We start from the raw sequence: 27247 nt of genomic DNA on the forward strand, positions 1-27247 counted from the left end.
ATATTTTGATGTTGTATGCGCTGAAAAAGTAAAAAAGACTTATTTTTGCTAAAACTTTCCTCAATGCAACTTCAACCACTCTTACAGGATCAAAGTTTATTACTAGAGAAACAAAGTACCTGACAATTACCTATGTTTGAAGTTCAAAATGGCCTCAAATCCCAGTGTTTACTCTCTGGAAAAAACTAAAAGAGTTGTAAGTTTGGGAGTCAAAATATCTGTCCCTGAGGTGCATTCTACCTTGAACGACAGAGATTCTACAACTTTCCAAAATTGTAGCACTGCACCTAAATAATAATAATGTGGTCATGGTTACAGGAGTAATTTTTTGCAGAGAACTGATACCAAACACTCCTGACAAATGGACTGATGACACTAGCTGTGGGTCCATAGATGTTGGTGTTTTCGGATGGGATTTCTCTCTTTTATAGGCTGGTTTGACTTTTACGTTATTTTTTGTGGTGGTGGGGTTGAAAACGCAAGAGTTAAAACCAGCCATTAAAAGGCAGAAATCCTGTCCGAAAATACTACAGCTATGGACCCACAGCTATGATGACACATACGGAGACACAAGACATTGTCACACAGCTACATGAAGTGCTGCCTTGCCATACAGGCCAATTAACATAGAAGTCTACATACTTTTGAACAGTAATATTTTAATACTTCAGTTGTACAGTATATTTCAATTACAGAAGTTACATTGTAAAAAGACAAGGCAGATATAAATACACTTTAATATTTTGTGCAATTTTAAGCAAAGTTGGTGATGACTTTCCTCGGCACTTTCATACTGGAGTTTATTCCACATTTCGCAAACAAGATAAAGAAAATAAAACAAGTCACGTTTTGCATTGTATCAAGAGTGAGGAAACAAAATTGTAAAAAGAAAGCACTTTCTTCTATAGGCTGTTGTTTGCTTGTGATGCTTACACAAACACTCAAAACTGTTGTTGTCCAGTTAAAGATGCTATTATTTTGAAAATGTGGGTAGCTGTGTTCATAAAACTGTACGAGCTACCATATCCTTTCAGACAATTATTGACTGGTATCCTGGACAAGCCAGTTCAGAGTACAAAAGTACCTGATGCCTTATCACATGATAAATAAAATAGCTACCGAGGGCTTTTGTTTAACATCTATATCTTTCCAAGTTTCAGGAACTTTTTAAAAAATATTTTGATTCACTCAACAATGGCTGAGGTTCATTTATAATTCAGGGGATTGTATATAGTGTTCTACACTAGTGGTGCGAATCTTCTAGCTTAGGGAACAAATAATAAATAGATACCCTCTGGACCATTTGATACTTTTTGCAATAATCTTTATGAAACTTCTTGCATTGTAATTAACAGTGTGTGTTACAGCAACTGATAGAGAGAACTTTGGGTGCTTGTGGATCAGCAGACTACAAACATCAGTAAGATAACTTCTGATTTAAGATAGGTTCCTCTGCTTTCGATATTCAGATCGATCATAATTGTAATGTCATCATATTTTGGTGCCAACATGGTACAGGTCTATCACTGAGAATGCAGGGTTCACAATATTTACAACGGATTCACGGGGTTAGAGGGTGGCATGGCACGTAGGAACGGTTTTCAAAGATCTGTCTGGCTATCTTCTGTTTCAGCATGTCACCATTGAACTTTTCACCTGTAAGGATAGACACAGAAATTAAAGAGAAATTCCTGTACTTGTTCTAAGTGTATACCATGTGCTTGTGATGTCAACTGCAATATTGAATAAACGAGCAAAACCGAGACATTAGTTCAGTACACATTACATCCTTTACAAAACAAATTTGGATTCAACATGATATCATTTATTTCAATCTTTCTTGCAAAGTGAGTTGACTTTTGTATTCAGAATAAAAAATTACATGTGCTTTGAAGTAACTGATTCAAGGATTCATGATTGTGAGGGCAAAATGGTACTAGACTGAAAAATATATCGTTTGAGGGTGCTCTATATGCTCCCGAGAGCGCCTTCGAACAACGGATTTTTCAGTCTAGACTGGCAATTGTATTGACTCTTGATTGACAATGGTTTCGGACCAACTGACAATAATCAACAATACCTAGCATAGCCACAGCCTATGGTAACTGTTTTTGTTTTTTGCTTTTGTCTTTTGTATTTTTTTTTTTTGGGGGGGGGGGCGCTGAGGGTCCAAAAGAATAATAAGGTGCACACTCACATGGGTTTACATTAACATCTTATGATATGAAAAGGGGCAATATTGAGATTACACAAAGAAAGTAAATCTTTTTACCAATTCCAATTTCATGGAAGGTGGATTGACATTTCTTGAGGGTCCAAAAGAATAATAAGGTGCACACTCACATGGGGTTACATTAACATCTTATAACTAAGGGGACATGATATGAAAAGGGGGCAATATTGAGATTATACAAAGAAAGCAAATCTTTTTACCAATTCCGATTTCATGGAAGGTGGATTGACATTTCTTGTATGTATCATCACAGAATGCGTTTGCCAGCATAATTTCATGATCACTGTTCCGGAGACCATCAGCTGTGGCTCTGCTTGCCCTGGACAGGACTGCTGTCATTCCGTATATGCCGATACAAATATCTGCCATTCTTTTCAGCATGATCTGCTGATGTACGATATCCTGGAAATAGCCAACAAAATAACAACGGTGACGTCTTACAACAATGGTACTTTTTCATTGAATTGTTCAGTCAAATAAGTTCTCTCACATTATTAGCTATGTTAGGATTTGTTCACAACTATGTTACTAATAAAATCTACATCATCTCAAACTTGCATGTGCCTTTTTCAAAACAATATTCTCATTGCTCTTATAGTACAAAAATTCTTGTATCCATGAATGGTTCCTCTTGCTAGACCCTTGGGTATGATTTGGCAGTGGCCAGGAACTTGTGAAGTTGAGCACTTGCACGCTGTCTGTTTTGATATTATTATCAGCAACCTTTGTAGAAGTCCCATCATCATCTTTCAGGCCTAAACACACATATATACGGTACATAAAGGTGTAGCTCTGCTAGGTTACCCAGTCCGGGTCAGCTCCAAAATTGGAGCGCTATAACCATAATATTTTCCCCCTCTCATTAGCCAATCAGCGGCCAGTGCGCCATCAGTAAAAATTGTATTTCCTGGCAACCTCCACATGCGTCCTTCGTTACGTACGCCATACTGTGTCGAACTCCCGCGCCGTATTCTGTCATAATGACGAACAGTTGTGTGGCCACTCTGTCAAAACACAATTTCAAAATCGCGTACCAGTTTTATTCTGGCTAAGACAACCAAACCCCATATATCGCTGTGATTCCTAGACTCTGGCATGAAGTCCTGCGAAATATAAATCGTGTACCTACACAGATCGTTCAAAATACCCCATTTGTGTCGGAGATGGCAGCGATACAAATTCTACCGTATGGGGAAACAGTTGTGTGGCCACTCTGTCAACACATTTTCAAAATCGCGTACCATTTTTAGTCTGCGTTTGACAACTACAAAACAGGTATCGTTCTAAAGCTCTGACATTGCTCTTCTTTCTTGCAAAATGTTATACGCGTACCTACACAATAACCTTTATAACAGTATTTCTAATAGAGATCAAAGGGTCCTCAGGCTCCGATGATGATGATGTTGTTGTTTTTATTATTGTTGTTGTTGTTGTTGTTGATAGTATTTGCAGAAAAGAACAAAGTATGCGCTGCGAAATTCAATACAGCCTAACTATACATGTGCGTTGCAGCCTAACTAAACTATGCGTTGCAAATTCAATACAGCCTAACTATACATGTGCGTTGCAAATTCAATACAGCCTAACTATACATGTGCGTTGTTGCCTAACTATACATGTGCGTTGCAAATTCAATACAGCCTAACTATACATGTGCGTTGTTGCCTAACTATACATGTGCGTTGCAAATTCAATACAGCCTAACATTACCCAAGGGGTGTCACTTCATTGCCACACACTTTTTTCAATCGCCAAAAATGCACCTAGCAAGCATCGAAATCGGTAAAATTCGACGCAGGGTCAAAGCACATTAGTCCTTCTCAATCATACTCAGACATTTTTACCTCTTGCCGAGTAAAAGTCGACAAATCGGCAGGTTTTTCAATGCATCTAGTCGTCTCTTGATTCCAGATTTAAAAGGCCGCGCGAAAGATCTAGTCACGTGGGCGCATTTCAAATCGAACCAATAGCAGAGCTGGATGGGCCCAGCGTGAAAACCCGGCAGTAACGTAGTTTCTCACGTCTTTGGAAAGAACGTTCTCTTGCTATGGGTGAACTGGAACTGTTAAAGTTACCAGAATTTCATACGCAGACGAACGCAGACAGTGTCACCCATAGTCTTCAAAAGACATGAGAAACTTACGTTACTGCGGGTTTTCACGCTGGGCCCATCCAGCTCTGCTATTGGTTCGATTTGAAATGCGCCCACGTGACTAGATCTTTCGCGCTGCCTTTTAAATCTGGAATCAAGAGACGACTAGATGCATTGAAAAACCTGCCGATTTGTCGACTTTTACTCGGCAAGAGGTAAAAATGTCTGAGTATGATTGAGAAGGACTAATGTGCTTTGACCCTGCGTCGAATTTTACCGATTTCGATGCTTGCTAGGTGCATTTTTGGCGATTGAAAAAAAGTGTGTGGCAATGAAGTGACACCCCTTGGGTAATGTTAGGCTGTATTGAATTTGCAACGCACATGTATAGTTAGGCAACAACGCACATGTATAGTTAGGCTGTATTGAATTTGCAACGCACATGTATAGTTAGGCAACAACGCACATGTATAGTTAGGCTGTATTGAATTTGCAACGCACATGTATAGTTAGGCTGTATTGAATTTGCAACGCATAGTTTAGTTAGGCTGCAACGCACATGTATAGTTAGGCTGTATTGAATTTCGCAGCGCATACTTTGTTCTTTTCTGCAAATACTATCAACAACAACAACAACAACAATAATAAAAACAACAACATCATCATCATCGGAGCCTGAGGACCTTTGTAGAGATGACGAACATCCACAAAATGATTCTCGGTACTTGCGAAATCGATAAACTTGGGGTAGAAATGAATCGTCAATATTTCGAATATTGTTCACTAATCGGACTCCTTGTTGGACATGACCTTCTGCAGAACACGTGGATTATTGTTGACTGTCGAAATTCGTCGAAATTCACAAGACAGGGGCTTAATAGGCGGCCCAAAACTGCCGATCACACTTGGTGGGTAATTTGTGACACAGCTTGACCCGTACTTTATTAATGATGTAATCTGGTCGATGATTGGCTGAATGCCGGAATACATTATCATAATGAGTCTCCAATTTTGGAGCTGACCCGGACTGGTTACCAGAAGGTTAGGCCTGAAAGGGTGCATCATACATAGGAAAACAATTACATGGTACCAGAAATAATGTTATTATCACTTGGTGATTTCTCCATTTAGATCAGCTGTTGCCAGCAGCATACCTTTCTGTATTTTGTTAAAAGCGATTCTGAAATCATTCCAAATGTCACCGCTGTGTCTTGGAGTTTGATTGCACTTTCCTGCATTGGAGGGAGAAATCATAAAGAGAAAAAATTTCATCTCAGGTCATTTGCTTCAAGAAGTAGACTACAGGCTTGGCGAGACTGGAGCACATAGGGTTCACGTCAAGAATGGGCCAGTATAACTCATTTTAGTCTTACAGAAAATCTCTGTAAAAGGCAGATCACCTTCAGTGGTTACAATCAGAGTTTGATACCTTGTATTAAAGTAAATTTCTGTAAACTTAGAATTCTGGAAGTTCTTACTTATCTCTGACTTTTGGTGTGGCCACCCATGACAAATACAGCCAATTGACTAACTTTGAATTTATAGATCGATTGTAAAGAGGGTTTGTGAAATAAAATGGCAGCTTTTGATGTGTATTGTGAAAATTGGTATTACGTACAGCTCTTTTAGATTCCTACTCAGAATATGGAAACCGATCAGGTTGAATATGGAAATTTCAGTCTATCATGAATTCTTGTGAACATGTAGAAAAGTGGTGAGAAAACCATAAATTGTCATGAGAGTGATGGCTGTCCTTTTACATCCTTGCTTGACAACATGACATTCATCCATAGGATAAAAGGGAGAGACCGATTCCTACCTTCATGGATGGATGAACACCGCCATCTTCGTGAAACAGGTGGAGTTTGCGTTTCATTCTCAGACCATGAAATGCCTTCTTGCCCAGAGTCCTCAAGACCAAACCAATGTTCTGCCCGGGATTCCGCAACTTGCTGAATGAAGTAAAAAACACCCCAATCACTCAGCATTCTGGGCTACATGTTTCTTGTGCTATAAATAATCATGGGAAGTGTTCACTGTGGGTATTCTGTTTTCCAAGCTTTCTAAGGTATGCAGGTAATGGCTTTAACCACCCTGGGTGATATGATTTTCTTTCCCATTATATGACTGCATTTATACATCTCAGTGAACCCTGATGACACGACCTGAGTTTCTCCGGGACAGATATTTGGACTCTCAAACTTTTACAATTCTTTTCTGATATACCACTTGTGGGGGTTCATTTTAAAGCTATTGGTATAAGAAAACTTTTGACCGTCTTAGTTTTTAGAAAATTGAAAATTTTATTTTTCTCTATAGTGTTTACACGGGAGTGGCAGCCATTTTGAATTTCAGATATCTGTAAATCTTGGGTAATTTGTTTCTCTGGTACAAATATTTGCACATTGACGCCCAATTTTTATTCACAATTTTGAAAGAGAATAGTTGAAAGATTCCTTGAGGAAAGTTTGAACAAAAGTCTTTCATTTTCGAGGCACATACTACCTTAAAAAACATAGGGCCAAAGTCCCTGAAGCTACTATAGACATGGATACAAAATTAAGTATTTCCTTACTGTATGAAATTATCTCACTAAGGTCATCCAACGGACAAGTAAACTAAATATTAAAGCTGTCTGACCAGCGGTTTTGAAAGAACAAGCAACTCAACAGTTGACAGAGCTCTGTTGAGTTATGTAGAGAATAACCTTTTGTGACACATGTATTGATGAAGAAGGTGGATATCTTTGATTAACATTGTGAGTTCTGTTTAATAAGTTGAGACTATACATACTCAGAGAAAGCACACTGAAGAGACAAAGGTTTGAAACTTAAGAAGTTCAAGGTCATCAAAAGCATTATAAGGAATCATGTTACACTTTCATTGCACTGTTTACACAGATTGCATAATTGCTATAAATAGCACATGAGGAATCTTTATACAGCCCAGCTTTACCATAAAAACCCTATCACTTTGACCACTCTTTTAATTGACCACTCTATTTTTTTCCTCAAAAAGTAATTTTATTTTATCCTTACCAAGTCAACCATAAATGGAAATTAGAACTTTCTCTATCTCTATCTCTATCTCTATTGACTATTTTGACCAATTTCTTTTAGATAACATACAGGGCACAATAAATGACGGTTCAGAATATGTCAAAGTGGGATTCAGGAAAGTTGCCTTTACATGTTTTAATCCTCCAAGATGGTAACATTTCACTATGAACTGTCAAAAAAAGTTGAACTTTCTGATAATTCTACACTAAAATTATTTGGCTTTGATGATTTCCTAATTAATTCAATTATTTAAAATCATATTAATTATTTTTTTCTGGGTGAATTGATAGGGTTTATACAGTACAAGAATTACATACAATGTAAGTCAAATTTTGACCAAAAATGACAAAAAAATTCCTTAAAAATACAGATTTGCATATTTCATCACAATTTGAACAAGTCTAAGTTGGGTTACCCCTAGGGACCTGTATACCAAATAACAAAGCTGTCTGACCAGCGGTTATGAAGAAGAAGATTTTTTACCAAAAACACCTTTTTTGGCATTAATTTGCCTATTTTCAACAATATCAAAAATTAAAAAAATAGTTTCTCAAAATCATATTTTTCATCTACACAACAAATATCAAATCAGTAAGTACTGCGGTTCTCAAGATATTTGAGTGGACGGACGCCTCACAAACGGACATACATACATACATACATACATACATACATACATACATACAGACTGACGACGGACGCCGGACGGATACCCATCCCAATAGCTTCTATAGACTATAGTCTATAGTAGCTAAAAACATGATCTCATCTGACAGGAGGAGATGTATTTTTAAGGATGGTTCACCATGCATATGAATATTAGGTATAGGTGTGCTATTGTATTTATAGATTTGCTCATATTATATAACAAAAATAAGGGCTAATACATGCAAAACTTTGTTCTAAATCTCTGAGCTCTATTTTTCACTATTTAAATTCAAATTGTGTTGTCTCATATTTTGAGAGAAAAATCTGAAGCAAATGCTTAGGAAATCCAGTGGTCTGTGGTCTAGTATCACTAATATTAACTTTTTGATCTGGTGAATCTGCTCCTCCCATGCTCTGGCTGATCAGTTGAAAACTAACTCACTTGTCCGCAACAGAAAATGTGCAGCTGTAGCAAACTTTGCTGCAGGTCGACTGAACTTGCATGAATACTGGTTTTGTACGCCTTTCAAAGTTTTTTCCCAGAGTCAGTCATTATCTTATTTGTGTTTATGTTTGATTAAGTGTATTCATTAACTATATTGATATTCTTGATATTCACACATACTCTACAAATACTGGATAATTGCACTTTCTCTATCAATTCTGGATATTTAGTCTTTCTCTATCAATTCTGGGATATTGCTCTTACTCTATCATTCTGGATATTTCCACTTACTCTACAAATTTTGGATATCTACCATTTCTTCACAATTCTGGATATTTGCTCATACACAATCAATTCTGGATATTTGCACTTACGCTAAAAATTTTGGATATCTGCCATTTCTCTACAAATTCTGGATAAGCACTTTCTCTATCAGTTCTGGATATTTGCACTTTACCAATTCTGTTTATTTGCACTTACTCTATCAATTTTGGATATTTCCTCTGACACTAACAATTCTGTTTATTTGCTCTTACTCCATCAATTCTGGATATTTGCACTTACTCTATCAATTCTGGATATTTGCACTTACTCTATCAATTCTGGATATTTGCTCTTACTCTATCAATTCTGGATATTTGCTCTTACTCTATCAATTCTGGATATTTGCTTTATTCTATCAACTCTGGATATTTCCACTTACTCTACCAAGTTTGGATATCTACCATTTCTGTACAAATTCTGGATATTTACACTTACTCTACCAGTTCTAGATATTTGCACTTACCCTATCAACTCTGGATATTTCCACTTACTCTACAAATTTTGGATATCTGCCATATCTCTACAAATTCTGGATATTTGCTCTTACTCTATCAATTCTGGATATTTGCTCTTACTCTATCAACTCTGGATATTTCCACTTACTCTACCAATTTTGGATATCTACCATTTCTCTACAAATTCTGGATATTTGCACTTCCTCTACCAATTCTGGATATTTACGCTAACTCTACAAATTCTGGGTGTGTACACTTACTCTACCAATTCTTTCAAGTGCTTCCCAGCATACTGCATTCCTGTTAAGGCTATGTACAAACGGAGAATTTCATTAGTTCCTTCAAATATCAACAGAATCCGACAGTCGCGTAAATATCTTTCATATGGATAGTCCTTCATGTAGCCCATGCCCCCAAGTATCTGAAGAGCTTCATTGACACAGTGCCATGATCCCTCAGAACTGAAAACCTATATTAGAAAAGAAAAATACAAAGAAAGAGACAGTCACAAGCACATTCCTTGGAAATGAATTTTTTCAAGTTTATTTATGTAACTTGTTCAAGTACTGGTATTTATTATTTATATATATATATATATATATATATATATATATATATATATATATATATATATATATATATATATATATATATATATATATATATATATATATATATATATATATATATATATATATATATATATATATATATATATATATATATATATATAATATATATATATATAGGGCACATTGTATACATTTTGTAATTCGCTCACTGCTTTAATAGTAGTTAGAGCACTCTGAGATTGTTGGGCAGCCTCTTGCGTAATATAAGGGGCGTTCACTGTTGGCACTATGCTTCGCTCATGGTATGTATTACTGTATTAAGAGCACTCTGGTGAGTCCATATTTTCAATCCTAAACAATGTGTAACCATACTCTCTGTGCCCAAGTTCAGAGGTTGCCATAAAGCCATTATGGTGATAACCGGGAGGGCACATTGTATACATTTTGTGTGTGTGTATGTGTATATATAATATATATATATATATATATATATATATATATATATAATATATATTATATATATAATATATATATATAATATATATATATATATATAATATATATATATATACATAATATGAGATCACATCAAGTATGTTTGGTACCTATTACTCGAGTTTCACGCATACACGCGATCGTCAGATAGGTAGATTTTATTGTGTGAAATTTGCTTCAGGTGCTTACATATAAGTGTCAGTTGGTCAAACCATTTGGTGTTGTGGGTTGGATTGAAATTTGACAAGTAAAATTTGTTTTCGTGTCGGCACTTTGAGACCAACTCGGAACGCTTGTTTAAAAGGCTAGATTTATCTGCATTGATTATGAATAGCTTCTCTGTAAGGCAAAGGTTGCATTTCTTTGACACATTTGAGTAACTACTTGCTTTTGATAGGATTGACCATGATATATTAAATGGTTTGTCCTGAGATTTCAAGTGACAGACATATTTTGACAATTCTGTGCTGTTGGCGTATGCCTTACTTCGAAAAGATTGGACATGATTTGCATAGCGTGTTTTAAATGTGTTGTCAGTTAGACCGATGATCGCGTGTATGCGTGAAACTCGAGTAATAGGTACCAAACATACTTGATGTGATCTCATATTTATGTAAAGATTGCTCTGCATCCCTGCATCGAGCACTTTACCCCTCTGAGAAGATACAAACAAGTTTTGGTTATATATATATATATATATATATATATATATATATATATATATATAATATATATATATATATATAGATATATATATATATATATATATATATATATAATATATATTTATAGAGACTCGTTGGAAATTTGTAAGGATTTACTTCATGCTCTGTAAATCAAGTTGCAGAGGTTCCTCCTAGATCATTCCAAAATTGGCCGTGGGAATCGGAAGTAACAAAGTTATTACAGGAACATGCATGCTGTGCTAATGTCCTCCTGCACACTTTGAAGTATTTTCATAATAAACTCATAGTGTTATACTGTACCTTGATTATTCTTGTCTTGTAAAAAACCCAACACACTATTTGCATTCCAATTACTCCACTACACTGACTGTCCAAGATGTAGCAACATCCATTTATGGTAAAGCACTTTCTCTATAGCAGGCCAAAAATTATGGAACTGTCTTCCACAAATTACTGTTTCAAATTTGATTGTATAAGTTTTAAGTGCCTTGAGCGCTCTGAAATGCGCTGATAAGAGTTAGTTTTATTTATTGATTAATTTGTTTGGCCTATACAAATCTGCTATATTGATTTTCCAAGTTCTTACTTTGACCATGGCTGCTTCCACTGAGCAATCTGGCAAGCCTCCCTCCCATGGTCTGTCCATCATTCCTGCAGTGAGGTACGCCATGCTCTCCATGGCATACGTTGTGATGGCCATGTCTGAAAACTTCTCTTGAATCAGACTGAAGTCCTTGAGTTTGGTGTTGAATTGCTTCCTCGAGCTGGCATGCTCGGCTGCCATTCCTGTAATTGTGTAGATACTTTAATAAATATCATTCAGTCTAGAAAATTTCACCACCATGGCTTGGTTCAAAATCCATTTTTGAATGTTAATTGTATAACAGATGAACAGGTTACGAAAATCTTCCAACTTCTTGACTTCTTCTTTGAATTGCATTGTAACCTTGGATTTATTCTTAATTTGCATACCTGTTTACTACCACAAGAACTTAACATCCCCCCCCATGTGTCTCTTCTTCTGACTTATTTTTGTTTTTGTAACGTTATTTTCTCTCATTTACTGCAGCTAAGCATGTGTGCAGGAATCAGAAAAAGACAAATTGTTATTCAATAAACAATGAAAGTCTGTCACGATTTTGAATCATACTGTCTTTTCTGGTCAGAAACTCCTAGAGACATAGTTCCACAAAATTTGATGGCCAATATACCGGTATATAACTAAGTTTGGGACAATGATTGAGAAATCCTACTTGGAGTTAAAACTTGTTCCCTTGGCATCCCCAGAAGGGGACTCAAGAAATGTCATTATAGCCCCCATTATATGTACCACCTGTATCCGCTGACATTTAGAAAAATAGCGTCAATGACACTGCAGCTCCCATCCTGGACTATTTAGTGTTTGTTCTCTGGTCAGATATTTGAACATGTGTGAAAGGGATAAAGTGCATGAAGTGAAAATACTTAAATGAAATGTACTGGAGACAGTGAAATATGTTTAATGTAATTATTCAGAATATAAAATGGAAAAAATACAGAATTAGATATATCGAATACTGTGATACAACCATTAACCCATTAACTCAACAAGTCATTTACAATGACATAGTCCCCACTTGTAATAGGAGTATTAGTCTTGATGGGCAGGAAAATGTGGTCATTAAGAAGTATCACTGGAGTGTATATGTTGAGATCTATGGGCACATAGGTCTATGTCGTTGTTCCCAATTTGAAACACATAAGGCATGTCTAAGTTATAGTTCTAAATCGGAAAAGATCAGACCTCTAGCAGTATTGGCCAGCCAAGAAATACATATGCGCATTATAAATGAGGTACAAGATGTGACATCTTAAGGTCTAATATCCTATCAAAATTGCAGGGTATAGAACTTGTGGTTACTGAAATATGCATATATATGTATAATCAAGGTCAAAGGTCATCGAGGTCACATGACATTTAAAAAAAAAAAATTATATTGCTAATTAATCCCTATATGCCAAAAAATCAGATCTCTAGCTCTATTCGCTTGCCCAGAATTAGATGTGTACATAATTAATGAGGTAAAGCGTGTGTTGTCATAAGGTCTCCCATCCTACTAAATACAAAGGACATAGCACTTGTGGTTACTTATTTATTGACATAAACATATATTTTAGGTAAAAGGTCATCGAGATCACATGACATTTGGTCAAAAAATTTCTCTCCTATAGTTATCCCTATATACCAAAAATCAGACATCCAGCTCTATTGGCTCGCTCAGAATGAGATATGCACATAATTATTGAGGTACAGTATGTGGCGTCATAAGGTGTCCAATCATACCAAACATGAAGGGTGTAGCACTTGTGGTTACCGAGTTATGGAAAAATATGTATATTTGAGGTCAAAGGTCACCGAGGTCACGTGACATTTTGTCAAAAAATTGTTTTGCTAAGTTATCCCTACATACCAAAAATCAGACCTCTAGCTCTATTGGCTCGCTCAAAATTAGATATGCGCATAAGTAATGAGGTACAATATGTGGCGTCATAAGGTGTCCCATCATACCATACATGAAGGCTGTAGCACTTGTGGTTACTGAGTTATGGACAATATGTACATTTGAGGTCAAAGGTCACGAGGTCACGTGACATTTTGTCAAAAAAATTGTTTTGCTAAGTTATCCCTATATACCAAAATCAGACCTCTAGCTCTATTGGCTCGCTCAAAATTAGATATGCACATAATTAATGAGGTACAATATGTGGCGTCATAAGGTGTCCCATCATACCATACATGAAGGCTGTAGCACTTGTGGTTACTGAGTTATGGACAAATATGTATATTTGAGGTCAAAGGTCACCGAGGTCACATGACATTTTGTCAAAAAAATTGTTTTGCTAAGTTATCCCTATATACCAAAAATCAGACCTCTAGCTCTATTGGCTCGCTCAAAATTAGATATGTGCATAATTAATGAGGTACAATATGTGGCGTCATAAGGTGTCCCATCATACCATATATGAAGGGTGGTAGCACTTGTGGTTACTGAGTTATGGACAAATATGTATATTGAGATCAAAGGTCATCAAGGTCACATGACATTTTGTCAAAATATCCGAGATATCTGCGTGAACGGATGGACTCACGGATGGACGAACAGACGGACATGACCCAATCTATAAGCTCACTGGACTTCATCCGTGGGGACTAAAATTGTGTCACTGCATCCTTTTTGCAATATGAATACGATGAGAAACTAAATTTTTATTTTTGTGGCCTTATACATGGGAGTCTATGGAGATCTGCCTTATACATGGGAGTCTATGGACGTGTAAACTAAAAATATGCAAATTTCACCACGATTTGCCCAAATTTGGGAAAGGTCACTCCTATGCACTTCCATACCAAGTTTCAAATCAATCGGACTTGTGGTTTCAGAGCAGGATTTTTTGACCAAAAATGGGAGAAAATTACAAAAAATTCATGAAAAATAGCAAGTCCAAGATACTGACCCAAGATGTGCACAATCATTTCATGTTAGCCCAAAGTACTTACATGCTAATTTTTCATGTAATCTGCTCAGTGGTTATTGAGTTTTTTCAATTTTGACTGTTTTTACATTTTTTCACTTAATTTGCATATTTTTGGCAATGACAACTTCATTTGAACAAAATCTCATCTACAGCCCATCATCCATGTACACACCAAATATCAAGATGAAATGTACAGCGGTTTTGGAGTTTTTGATGTTGACGGACAGACATACAGACATACAGACATACAGACATACAGACATACAGACGTACAGACATACAGACATACATACATACAGACATTTCTCCTAGCCTATAAGAATAGCTTCCATTGCCATATATACATATGGCTATGGGAGCTAAAAATACTGATAATGATCTACTGTATTTCAGGCACTTCCCTGGAACGGCATCTATTAAACACACCTGTTGACACACCTGTTAAGTACTAAGCACTGCTTACCACTGACAAGGGACTATTTCTTTGCCAGCTGATTTGAAGTGACCTGAGCAGAGGCACGTTCATATACGCTGAAACAAAATACCATGTCAACGTACCTACAAGCTTTTTGAGCATACCGGCACCAGAGCTGCCCATGCTGAACCTGCCACTGTTCAAGATATTCATGGCAATTTTGAATCCTCCTCCGACTTCACCAATGACATTCTCAATCGGCACAGGAGTGTCCTCAAAATGCACTTCACAAGCTGTCGATGGATATAACAGTATATAAAATTAAAATACCGGTAGGAGAGTTTTGACAATATTGTCAAGAGCAATCTTCAAATCACATGTATAGAACTGTAGCGTGTAGCATAGCTTGCAGGTGAATTATACATTGAACTTGGCTAAAGTTTGTTAGTTCTGCCTCTTTTACTCATAGAAGTCGATTACACATCAGCTAGATTTATCACGCCATACATGTAAATTGCATAGGTGACAATTTTTCCCATTTAAGATATCTCTGAGACGGAATATTTTCAGTTATCAGGTCTTACTGTCAGGTACAACTTATAACTTTCTAAACACTGATAAAGTTGTAATCCATGCTAGAGACATCAACGCAGATGAAATATCACACTTACTGTTGGATCCTCGAATTCCAAGTTTATCTTCTGGTTTACCATTAGTAATTCCTCCAAAGCCTCTTTCCACTATGAAAGCTGTCACTTTGTCCTTCTTCTCACCCTAGCAATAAATGTGACAAACTTGATCAGTTTGGCACTGTGGCACAGGTGAGCTATCATTATACATGTAAAAATGGCTGTAATATCATAATGTAGCGATTTCACTATTAGTCACTTCACGGTTGAGGTGAGACTCACTTACGTTGTTCAATTCAGTAAATTCTCCATCAGCTTGTTCAGCAGACAAAATACTCAATAAACAAGTCATCGTTGATGACACAGTCCCCGCTTGTCCATTTTGTTATAATCTTTGGTGTCTAGGTAGCTGTGGTCTAGGTAGCTGTGGAATGACATTGATGCAACGGGTGCATCAGGGCTGTGACTTGCATAATAAATAATCTGAGGAACGTTCAATAAATGACTCATCTCTGCCAGTAATGACCACTGAAGGAACTTTTGATTACATCACACATAACGATGCCCTCACTGCCTCTAGTGTCATGACGGCACATACTATACACATGGTTTGGTGGAATTTTCGAAATGGTATGGGATCGGGTATGTTGTTGTAATCAGCCACTTGGGATCATATAATGAAACAAATTAATGTGCACAAGAATGCAGCCATAGTATTTTATCTTCGTATCACGTTTGAACAAAATCAGTCCATCTAGGGACAGTGACCTATGTTTATGTTTCAAAGACATAAAAAAATCACACCAAAATTGAAATCAAATGGCTGTCTATTGACCATATGGATCATAGCACAAAATAGGACATGCATATGTATGCCATAGTACTTGATCTTTGTACCAAGTCTCAACAACATTGGTTAAGGAATTTGCATATGATTAAGCCTAAAAGACATGAAAAAATCCAAAAATGACCATCTGGCAGCGATATTGGAAAAAAATGACAATCTGGCAGGCATATTGGAACAATGTCACGAAGAAATTGACATGTATATGTATGCCATAGTGCTTGATCTTTGTGCCAAGTTTGGACAAAATGGTGTAATGACCTTTGAATTACGCTTCAAAGACATGCAAAATTCCAACATGGCAGTTCTGCAGCCATATTGGATCCTATCGCAAGGTTAATTGATACATGCATATGTATGCCATAGTGCTTTGCCTTTGTGCCAAGTTTGAAAAACATCGGTTCAAAGATGTTTGAGTCATGGTTCAAAGACATGAAAAAATTGCAAAAAAATGGCCGCCTGTCGGCCATATTGGATCATATCATGAAATAAATTGGTGTTCATATGAAGGGCATAATGTTTTGCTTTTGTGCCAAATTTGAACAGAATCGGTTCAAGGATGTCTGAGTTATATCCAAAGACATGAAAAATTGCAACAAAATGGCCGCCTCACGCCCATATTGGATAGTATCGCAATGTAATTCGACATGCGTTTGTAGGCTATAGTATTATGCCTTTGTGCCAAGTTTGGACAGAATCAGTTCAAGGATATTTGAGTTATGGTTTGAAGACACGAAAAATGGCAACCAAAATGGCCGCCTTGCGGCCATATTGGATCGTATCGCAAAATAATTTGACATGCACATGTAGGCCATAGTGTTATGCCTCTGTGCCAAGTTTGAACAGAATCTGTTCAAGGATGTATAAGTTATGGTCCAAAGACATGAAAAATCGCAACAAAATGGCCGCCTCGCGCCCATATTGGATCATATCGCGAAATAATTTCGACATGGATATAAAAGCCATGGTGTTATGCCTTTGTGCCAAGTTTGAACAGAATCTGTTCAAGGATGTCTGAGTTATGGTCCAAAGACCTGAAAAATCGCAACAAAATGGCCGCCTCGCGCCCATATTGTATCAGTATCACAAAATAAATCGACATGCATCTGTAGGTCATAGTGCTATGCCTTTGTGCCAAGTTTGAACGAAATTGGTTTAGCTGTGTCTGAGAAACTGTTGATGACGGACGGACGGACGGACGGACGGACGCACAGACGGGACCCAATCTATAAGTCCCCGCCGGACTTCGTCCGCGGGGACTAAAAAATAGTGACAATAATCACTGTTCGCTCCCATACAGTTATCAAAACAAACCAACAATTGTATGAAACATGGACATACACATACAGACAGACTGACATTCACACACTGGCACAGAGTGATGACATTGACCCCAAGTGTGCCTTGGCCCATGAAGAGTGATAAAGATATAACAAAAAGCTGAATGTAATGATAAAATAGTTAAGTATAGGCCTACAGACACTGAGGGTGAATTTGTTACAGCAATTTGATTAGTTTCTTTTCGTTTTCTACTTCTGTGATAATTTTTAAGACAATCAAACTGCAAGGCAGTTTTAATATGTAATGACAAACATGTTATCTTTTACAAGCACACAGCAAACTGTTCATGATTTTTCATTTTCAATATTTGACATAGACTGAAATACATAACATGCAACCAGTATTTACATTTTGCCCATGCACCAGATACATGGGGCCGGAGAGATTTCAACATATAATCATCAACTCAGAAACCCTACAGGGAAAAGTAAACATTGATTTCTTCCAGAACAGCTGGTACATCCACATCTGGAGCAACATACAAACTTAACCAATTACACAAGGATGATGACACAAGAGATAAAGTTAAGAAATTTAACTGTGGTGAACTTGACTATTCCTTTCAAATCCTTACCTAACTTGATTGACATCTTAAACTAAAATACACTGCATGGTTAATTGCACACAAAAATACATCAGGGGTGTACCATTTGATAAAAGGGGGTTGTCTGGAAGATTGATGAGGAACATTATCTTTTTTATCCGATACATTGTACATTCTTTTTTCCCACTATCCCACCTTTTCTTTTTGACAAACCTTCTGTGGCTGATTTTTTTATTGACATTTGTTTGGATTTTTTTCAAAATCTGCCAGGACTCCCCCCCCCCCCCCTCCCTCCATCACTCTTTAACATTGAAAAAACTTTGAATATATTTGTTGGAAACCAAACCTGCTGAAATCACCTCAGCTATGTTTTCTCATTATTTTTTACCGCATTTCAACACCAAATACAGTTTACCATTTCAAATGCTTACTGAATCACCGCATTATCTTGAACATAGGGCCAATGTCCCTGAAGCTACTATAGACATGGATACAAAATTAAGTATTTCCTGACTGTATGAAATCATCTCACTAAGGTCATCCTAGGGACGTGTTAGTCAAATATTAAAGCTGTCTGACCAGCGGTTTTGAAAAAAACAAGCGACCCAATAGTCGACAGAGCTCTGCTGTGTTATGTAGAGAGCAACTTTTCGTGACATGTATTGATGAAGAAGGTTGAGATCTTTGATAGCTCATTGCAGGATGGCCTGACCTAAAATGGCAAAATTAGCTGCAAAAATACAAAATTGATGATTTCATCATAATTATGTATAAAAATGTATACCAAATATCAAAGCTATCACATGACTAACTTTGAGAAACAAATATTTTGACCAAAACGGCAAAAATTGACTCAAAAATACAAAAATTGAAGATTTCATCAATTTCACTATATCACACTAAGAGAACCCCTAGGAACCTGCATACCAAATATCAAGGCATCAGACAAGTAGTTTTTGAGAACACATTTTTGACCAAAAACGGCAAAAATTGCACCAAAAATACAAAATTGCAGATTTCATCATATATTCTATATATCATATTAAGTTTATCTGTAGGAACCTGTATACCAAATATCAAGCTGTCAGACCAGCGGTTATGAAGAAGGAGATTTTTTACCAAAAACGCCTTTTTTGGCACTAATTTGCATATTTTTGGCAATGACAACTTCATTTGAACAAAATCTCATCTACAGCCCATCATCCATGTACACACCAAATATCAAGATGAAATGTGCAGCGGTTTTGGAGTTTTTGATGTTGACGGACAGACATACAGACATACAGACATACAGACACACAGACATACAGACATACAGACATACATTACATACAGACATTTCCCTAGCCTATAAGAATAGCTTCCATTGCCATATATACATATGGCTATGGGAGCTAAAAATTCTGATTAATTGTGCTAGGTTCACTACTGTAAAATGGCATAGCTATTAAGAGTGACTGTTTTCATTTCCTGAATGTAACAGTTTCAGTTTCTCCCTTCTGTACGTATGGATGAGTAAGGAAAATAAACTTTACAATTCATCAATGATTAAAGGTATACTGTCACCTGTTCCAATTTTGCCACGGTTACCATGAAAAAATCTAACCAATCAAATTTTAAGCGGGTGGCCGCTTTTTCAAACAGCGCCCTCACATGGGCATTTTGATTACCAAGGAACACCCCTTTGACCATATATGGACATATTTAGATTACAGGTGACTGTATACCTTTAAAGAAGAAATTCTACCTTCAACGTTAAAAGTACATGTGATCTGGATTCTAAGCTTTTTCAATGCAAGAATGCTTGCTTTTGCACATAAATTAACAAGGATTAAACTCGAACATTTATTTACTTGGTTGTAAACAATGATCTAGCTTTGATGAATCAGTTATTACTGAGTCTAGACTAATATGCTTCTTTAAAATGAACACATACCTTTCATCTGTCACTTCAGTTTGGCAAAACAGTGAAAATATCAGCAAGCCCACCATTTGAGATCCAGATCTGCTCAATCATGAAACAGAAGTTCAGGGTTGTGAACACACAGGATGTTACCGTGCAGAGTACATGTGAACGTCTATAACTACTATTATTATCTTTTATGAATAGGGGAAACCCTCAGTTTAAATGATCTATAGTGTAACAAAGACACATGCAGATATGCACCAAGAAATATGTGCATTCTTGTGCGAATATTTATGTGGATTTGTTTATGCTGATGTAACATGCATATGGTGTCTTTAGCGTCCACTCTCTATATAACACTGCTGTAGTCAGAGTGTGATATTGTGCTCTGGAACAGGTCTATTGCAAGCATTAATAGGTGATCAATGAAATATTATAATCCTACTATCAACTCAGACAGTTTCCATTTGGATCATGTATGCATTGTTTCTCAAAAATGTTGATGTCAAATGTTGCTGGAAGTTTCATCATAATGTTGTTCATCATTCCTTCTTCAGGTCATCTGTACACCTACCTTGCCACCATTGAGCAGGAAGTGTTTTCCGTCTTCACTGAGTGTGGCTTTGGTTTGTATGGAGGCAGCATCACTACCACTGCAAGAGTTGGAGGAAAACTTTGCAGAATTGAATAAAATGACTTCTAAAAACCACTGGTGTGATTTTTATTAAGTTCCCAAGGGCAAAACCCAGCCCTGTGTGTACTTCACGCCTGGTGTGGTGCATTCAAGTAAACGGTATCATGCTTGTTTCTTGGATGACATGATGTGTATGTGCAGGAAATACTGAATTTTTTGTTCTCTTCCGTGGGGGCGCCATTTTACATGTGTGGTGCCTGTTTAACATTTAACCTGTTAAAACATGTAGGTATGGTCCAAATCAACGAGCAGTGATCCTTTTATACACGTTCTTCAGTTAGCACATTTACCCGAACCAACTTTGGTTTGAAAATAAGATCATGAAAATAATGACTAAGTAGCTTCAGAGGCAATAAAGATACCAACTCTGATGGTTCAGTTAGGTAGAGAGCATGAAAAATACACACCTTGTAATGGTGCAGTTACGCAGAAAGCATGAAAAATACCCACCTCAGTTAGGCAGAAGGCAGGAAAAATACCCACCGTGATGGTTCAGTTAGGCAGAAGGCAGGAAAGATACCAACCTTGAGGGTTCAGTCAGGCAGAAAGCATGAAAGATACCCACCTTGATGGTTCAGTTAGGCAGAAGGCAGTAACAATACCTGTCTTGATGGTTCAGTTAGGCAGAAAGCATGAAAGATACCTACCTTGACGGTTCAGTTAGGCAGAAGGCTGCTACATGTTCCCCTGTTGCTAGTTTAGGTAAATACTTGGCTTTTTGTTCAGGTGTGCCAGCCAGTAATATTCCCTGTGAAAATTGTGCAAATGTAAATAATTTTATTAAACTAAAATTGAACTGACATAAAATTCTAGGATGAAAACCTCTGCTGAAATGTTTGGTGTGATAATGTTTGTACTTCAGCGTCTAATATGTTTTCACCTGTATGAATTCTGTTGGCTCTTTAACTGGAACACTGCTGTACCAACTCACCTAACTCAGTGAAAATGGTTGCAAAACACAAATCTTTTTAACTATTTTTAGTTTGTGAAAACTACTAGTACTATACAGCTTTCATAGACATGTGTACATGGTTTGACTGTAATGTAATAAGAACGGGTTGTAGGATTTAACATTAATACCTTTAATCCGATGGCTTGATGAGCAGCAAGTGTGACGGCAATGGCACCATCCAATGACGTGACTTCTGCTATCCTGGCATACTTGGTATTGGACAAACCTAGACCACCTGTTGAGAGTTGCAGGCAAATGTTTCAGCATGAGTGAAGGTAAGGTGACACAAACATTTGGATAGGAACCACAATGGCCTTGTGAGGATGTGTGTATGTGTGTGTATCTGTCTGTGTGTATACATGAGGGGGCAATGCCTCTAGCTATGTACTCTATTCCAACATTAATGATTCCCTAATGTTACAAATCATTGATGTTAAACACTGTCTGCTTCCACTACACTTCACTCTTGGGGATTGTTTGCTTGAAAATCAAGAACAAAATGTTGTGATGGAAGTCAACAATTAAACTTATGAGTCCAGTGGCTGTTTATTGATTGGATGTCCACTCCTTCCAAATTAAAATTGCAAAATATCTTTCTGTGTGAGAAAAAATATCATGTGTAAATTTTAAAATCAGAACAAAATTCAACCGCCCAATGACAGAAAACCTGTACATTTTCTTCACAAATATTGCACTACTAATGAAAGAGCTTAGACATTGGAAGTTATAAGAAAACTCACCATAATCTTCAGGTATCTGTTGTCCAAACAGTCCCAACTCCTTCAACCCTTGTAAGGTCTTCTCATCGATTTTACCATCGATGTCAATCTGTTTTGAATCAACTGAAAAGCAAACAAATTGGGATAGGTAAGAATTTATGTAGTATTTGAGAAAGACGCCTGCTTGTGATCGAAGGCAATAATAGAGCCAACTATGGAAATGTGATGACATCACTAGATGTTTGTCTCTTCCTCAGACACTGCACTGATAACAATAAAACTAAAACATCACCTGGCAAATTTGTGAACTAGAAAAGCTACCATAAGTTCTTAAATTTTGGTAACAAAGACTTGCAATTCAAAAAGGCTGCCATTCTGTGTGTAATCTACATGAGAACACATTAAATTTTTAATTTTAGAGAAAACACAACAGCTGAAAACTAAATTTCTCTATACCTTTCAATATGTAGACCACTAAATATTGTAAGATTTTGATTCCCAAGGATCTGCTAGGTCCTGAGATGAGGGCTATTCCATCCTTAAAAGTTATATGTTGATTTTTGAACATAAGCTTGATTGATCATTCACCTGTAGTGAATGATGTTTTGGCAAAAGAGTTCCTTTAGGGCCCTAGGTCTTGAAATCACTTTAATCGCAGATTTTCCTTGGAAGAGGCACTTCAAATACAACTTTTGGAGGGGTTTAGGATTAGGGTAAGGATTAGTTTTAGAGTTAGTATACTTAAAAGTGTTGTCTATCCTACCTAAGAAAAAAATTTGAGGTGAGGGGCCTTAAGGAACTCTTCCAATATTTTTTTCTGCGTGCCTTAACCTTAACAAAGTTTTAGACACCACTAAAAAGTAAATAAAGTAAGTGTCAATATTGAAACATTACCATCTTCTTCAAAGTATCTTTCCACCGGGTTTACCAGTTCATTGAGGGAGCTAAATTCATCCTCTGTGAAAGACGGGAAGGGGAAAACTTCATCCCAATGACACAGACACATTGCTTTGTTTTTTTGTTCCATATTGCTATATAGCCTTGCGTTAAATTTGAGAAAGTAACCTTCACTTCATTTCATATAAGGAAAAACATGCTTCTCAAAACATGCAAAAGAAAACGAGTAAGCAGCGGAATAAAAACAGTAATTCGTGGCCATTAACAATGCTGATAAAACCACAGGCTTTCAAGTCAATGCAGGCAAACCACTACTCCATCAGTGGTGGTTTGGCGGTTCGCCTGCATCGAGTCGAAAGCCTGTGGATAAAACAGTCAGGTGGCTAAAAACTAAAGTTTTCACATATTATGTTTTGTATATGTGTATGCACAGGTATTTGCTATCGTGCCATACAATACAACTGAAATGATGTACAAGTATGCAAATTCCAATTGAACACGACATCAAATAGCTGGGACAGTATTAGCAGTGGAGTATTTTCAAAACGTTTGACACAACTGTGGGCCCGAATGAGTAAAAATTAATGGACACAAATATTTTGATATGAATAAAAGTTCACAGCAAAGTTTCATGGCGACTCCGTTTGGTCACAATCCATGGAGGTAGTAGAGAAGGAGTCACAACTGAGATAATTACGTTTATTACTATTGTTCACCATTGGTTTAATCCATTTATGTCCATTGTTTAAAACCCCTTTCCCGCCATGTGCGTTGCCGACGGTACCTTCGCAAACCGAACCGAGTGAAATTAACCTGGGTTTTCTAATGCGACTCAGTTTCTCCACAGTGTCATAACGCCTGCGCAAAGACTGTATTTGCGTAGCTTGGGTCAAGTGCGTCATGATAGCGTAAGAAACGACACGTTCCGTCCACGAAAAGTGAAGTTACAAGGAATTTAAGTTTTTCATTCTCAAAATCTGGGTAATTTTAACGTCGTTTTTTATATACTTTACATTCGATCGCAGGAACCTTTCCATGTTAGAATGGAAGTTCTGATCACGAACTTTTCAATCATGTACTGAGTATGGTGCAGCGGACTGCAGCACTGCCGTGAGCGTGGGTTAAACTTGTAGCGTTTCCCGGGTGTTTAATGACGCGACGCGACGCCAGCGACGCCATAGGCGACGCTGCGACGCTTTGTTTCAATGCATCGTACGTGTTGTTTTTATATCGCGACCATTCATTAAAGTCATGGACGTAGCAGTTAAAAGCTATGCTTTCTTATTTAACCTTATCATTAATGCAAGTACAACATGATAAAACACGGCAAGAACCAAGAACTGGATTTGGAAAAAGTTGGCGTGTTAACAATGCTGCTCTACGATGTATGGCATTTTTTTTGTAATCGCAAGCTATCATCAACTCAGTCTTCGCGCCTTTGCAGATACAAAAGCTCCCTTCCTCAATTATCTGTTCCTCGACCTCTTTAACATCGTGTACATCAAAATCAGTGGAACGACTCGAACTTCCCGACGCGACGCTTGGACACGTGACGCCATGTTTGAAGATCTGTCAACTGCCGAGGGACGGCCGAAACACCCGAACGACCCCGAACGAACTTAATCTTGTTTCCTAAATCCGAGAAAACGCGTTCGCAAGTCCCGTTGGTGCTAATGGAGTAGTTAGTAAGGCAAACAGCGGCAAAACACATGGTCCCTTTGATCTCCGCCTAGTTGTGACTCCTTCTCTACTACCTCCATGCTACATCATACATGGGGCTTGTTTCTAGCTCCATTGTCACCGCAGCTACTCGGCTACTGTACCGTCCATGTCCACGAGTCATTGCTCTTGCCAAATTGAGCGACGGAAAAAATAACTTACTGTGTTAAATTTTCCGAGGAAGAGATCTTTTGCAAAAGTCTGTACGCTAGCGGTAGTGTGGAGAGACAGTCTTGAATTCTTGGCAATCGTGTTCTCTAACCGGCAAAGCCCCGGTCGTGACAGTATCGCACGTGAAATCTTGTACGTTGGCCTCTCTACATCTCTGGCAATGTAAGAAAACCTTGAAATATTTCTGGAAAACATGTTAAGACTAGACTCGATTGCTACTAATTAACGTATGTTTTAAAGAAAAAGAATCCGATGTGGCGTTTCTGCGTGACCGGACTGCTCTCTTGCCTCTTGCGAACAGCCGTACTCTTGCGGTCGGTACATTCGGCAGTTGCGTAAATACCCTTTACCCTTTGAACTTGTCACAGTTCGCGTCTGAACATTTCTTTCCTCCAATGAGAGAATGACGTCATTGTACACTTTCACCGCCGCGGTACTTTCTCAATAAAGTATAATTAATTAGGATAAACAACTCTTCAAGATTTTAAGGTAATCTGATGTCTTTGTGAAAAAAATAAAATTTGCAAGGGCTTGGGAAATATGTAGCTTATAAATGGACATTCTTTCTAATATTATCGCTTATTCGACATTTCGTACTACTACCAGTGAACAATAATAAACCAGTGTGTAGAGGGATTGTGAATAAACTTATTGGCCTAAATCCTCCACATCTTACCCCAAACTTGAACTTGTATCCGAATTTCTGAAGTACTTCTAAGCAACAGAAGAGTGACATTTTGTTAAGTTTCTTTTCATAATTACTAAGTTTTGTTTTGTTTTGTTTTTTCTCATCGTTGAGTAGATTTTGGTATCCTTCAAGTAGTCTGAGTATTAACGTATTGAGATGCATTGCATCACGCAGAATGAATTGAAGTCTTTCATGGAAATCGTTCTTCACCTTATTCCATATATTGAATACTCCACCCACCTGTGCATTGGATGGGGTTGATAGGCATGATGTGTGATTGAGGAACCGTGATTATGTAGTGCAAGATCCAATGTACATAGTGCAAGATAGGTCTCATATCTCTGGATTTACAAGCTAGTACAATAGCCATTAATGCACTTTACCAGACTTTACATTGCTGATAGACTTTGAGCATTGCCGATAGATAGCCATGCAGATCACAAATTCCTTAAAAGTGCAACATTCATGTAATCTGGTATTCATAACGTAACTGTGGCATGTTCAATCGCTTGTTGGACCGTATGGAACTCACAGATGGATATCTGGTTTTTGTCCTTGCTTATGCTGCTACATGTATTTGGTGATAAATTGCAGACTTAAGCTTGATCTAGCAATGTGTTATTGCTGTTGTTTAAATTCGATATATGGTTACACTCCTTCCTGTAACACTGGGCAATGTTCAAGCTACAACACAGGTGCTTCGAATACCTACCCCGTACTTACAACTACCGAAGCCCGATCACTATGGGGCTCCTCTGCGTGTGTTTCAACGATATCAATATGATTGATGATACAACAGCAACAACTTAGGCTGCATGTCACAAACAATCGGGAGAGGAGCTAGAAGGAATTCAGAGGGGATTTGAAATTTCTGGAGGATAGCAGAGTTAGATTTTTAGGTTGGCACTTGGTATTTGGTGCGGGGTCTGAAAATATTTGGGTTCCCTTTTTTTTACATTTTCAGATTCCACAGTTTGCTAGGTAACTCTAATGGCAATGATAATTAACACATTCTGTACATCGCAGGCTGTCCATGACTGAGGTGAATTATTTTGTTGTATTGGTATGTAAGCATTGTATAGTTAAAAAAATTAGTCATGCCTTCATAAAAAAATACTGATCTCGAAAAAAGAGGCAGAAGTAGGAAGCAGACTTCAATATTCAGAACCAGTGAAAGAGACCATAGCTGTAACACATTTTACA

General features: G+C 37.3%; 1 protein-coding gene across 1 annotated transcript; it reads right to left on the reverse strand.

Annotated features, from left to right (window-relative positions):
* Positions 1–646: 646 nt before the first annotated feature.
* On the reverse strand, positions 647–25696 carry LOC139135478 (complex I assembly factor ACAD9, mitochondrial-like). Its single transcript, XM_070702867.1, is given in 16 exon segments — positions 647–1656; positions 2434–2635; positions 5480–5557; positions 6145–6277; positions 9517–9725; positions 11596–11795; positions 15084–15233; positions 15612–15714; positions 20231–20264; positions 20266–20303; positions 20779–20857; positions 21546–21646; positions 21979–22085; positions 22591–22692; positions 23464–23556; positions 25347–25696. Coding segments are annotated over 16 exon segments (1929 nt in total). The 5' UTR covers positions 25552–25696; the 3' UTR covers positions 647–1561.
* Positions 25697–27247: the final 1551 nt, after the last annotated feature.

The sequence above is a fragment of the Ptychodera flava genome, chromosome 6 (genome assembly GCF_041260155.1).
Source record: "Ptychodera flava strain L36383 chromosome 6, AS_Pfla_20210202, whole genome shotgun sequence".
Lineage (NCBI taxonomy): Eukaryota > Metazoa > Hemichordata > Enteropneusta > Ptychoderidae > Ptychodera > Ptychodera flava.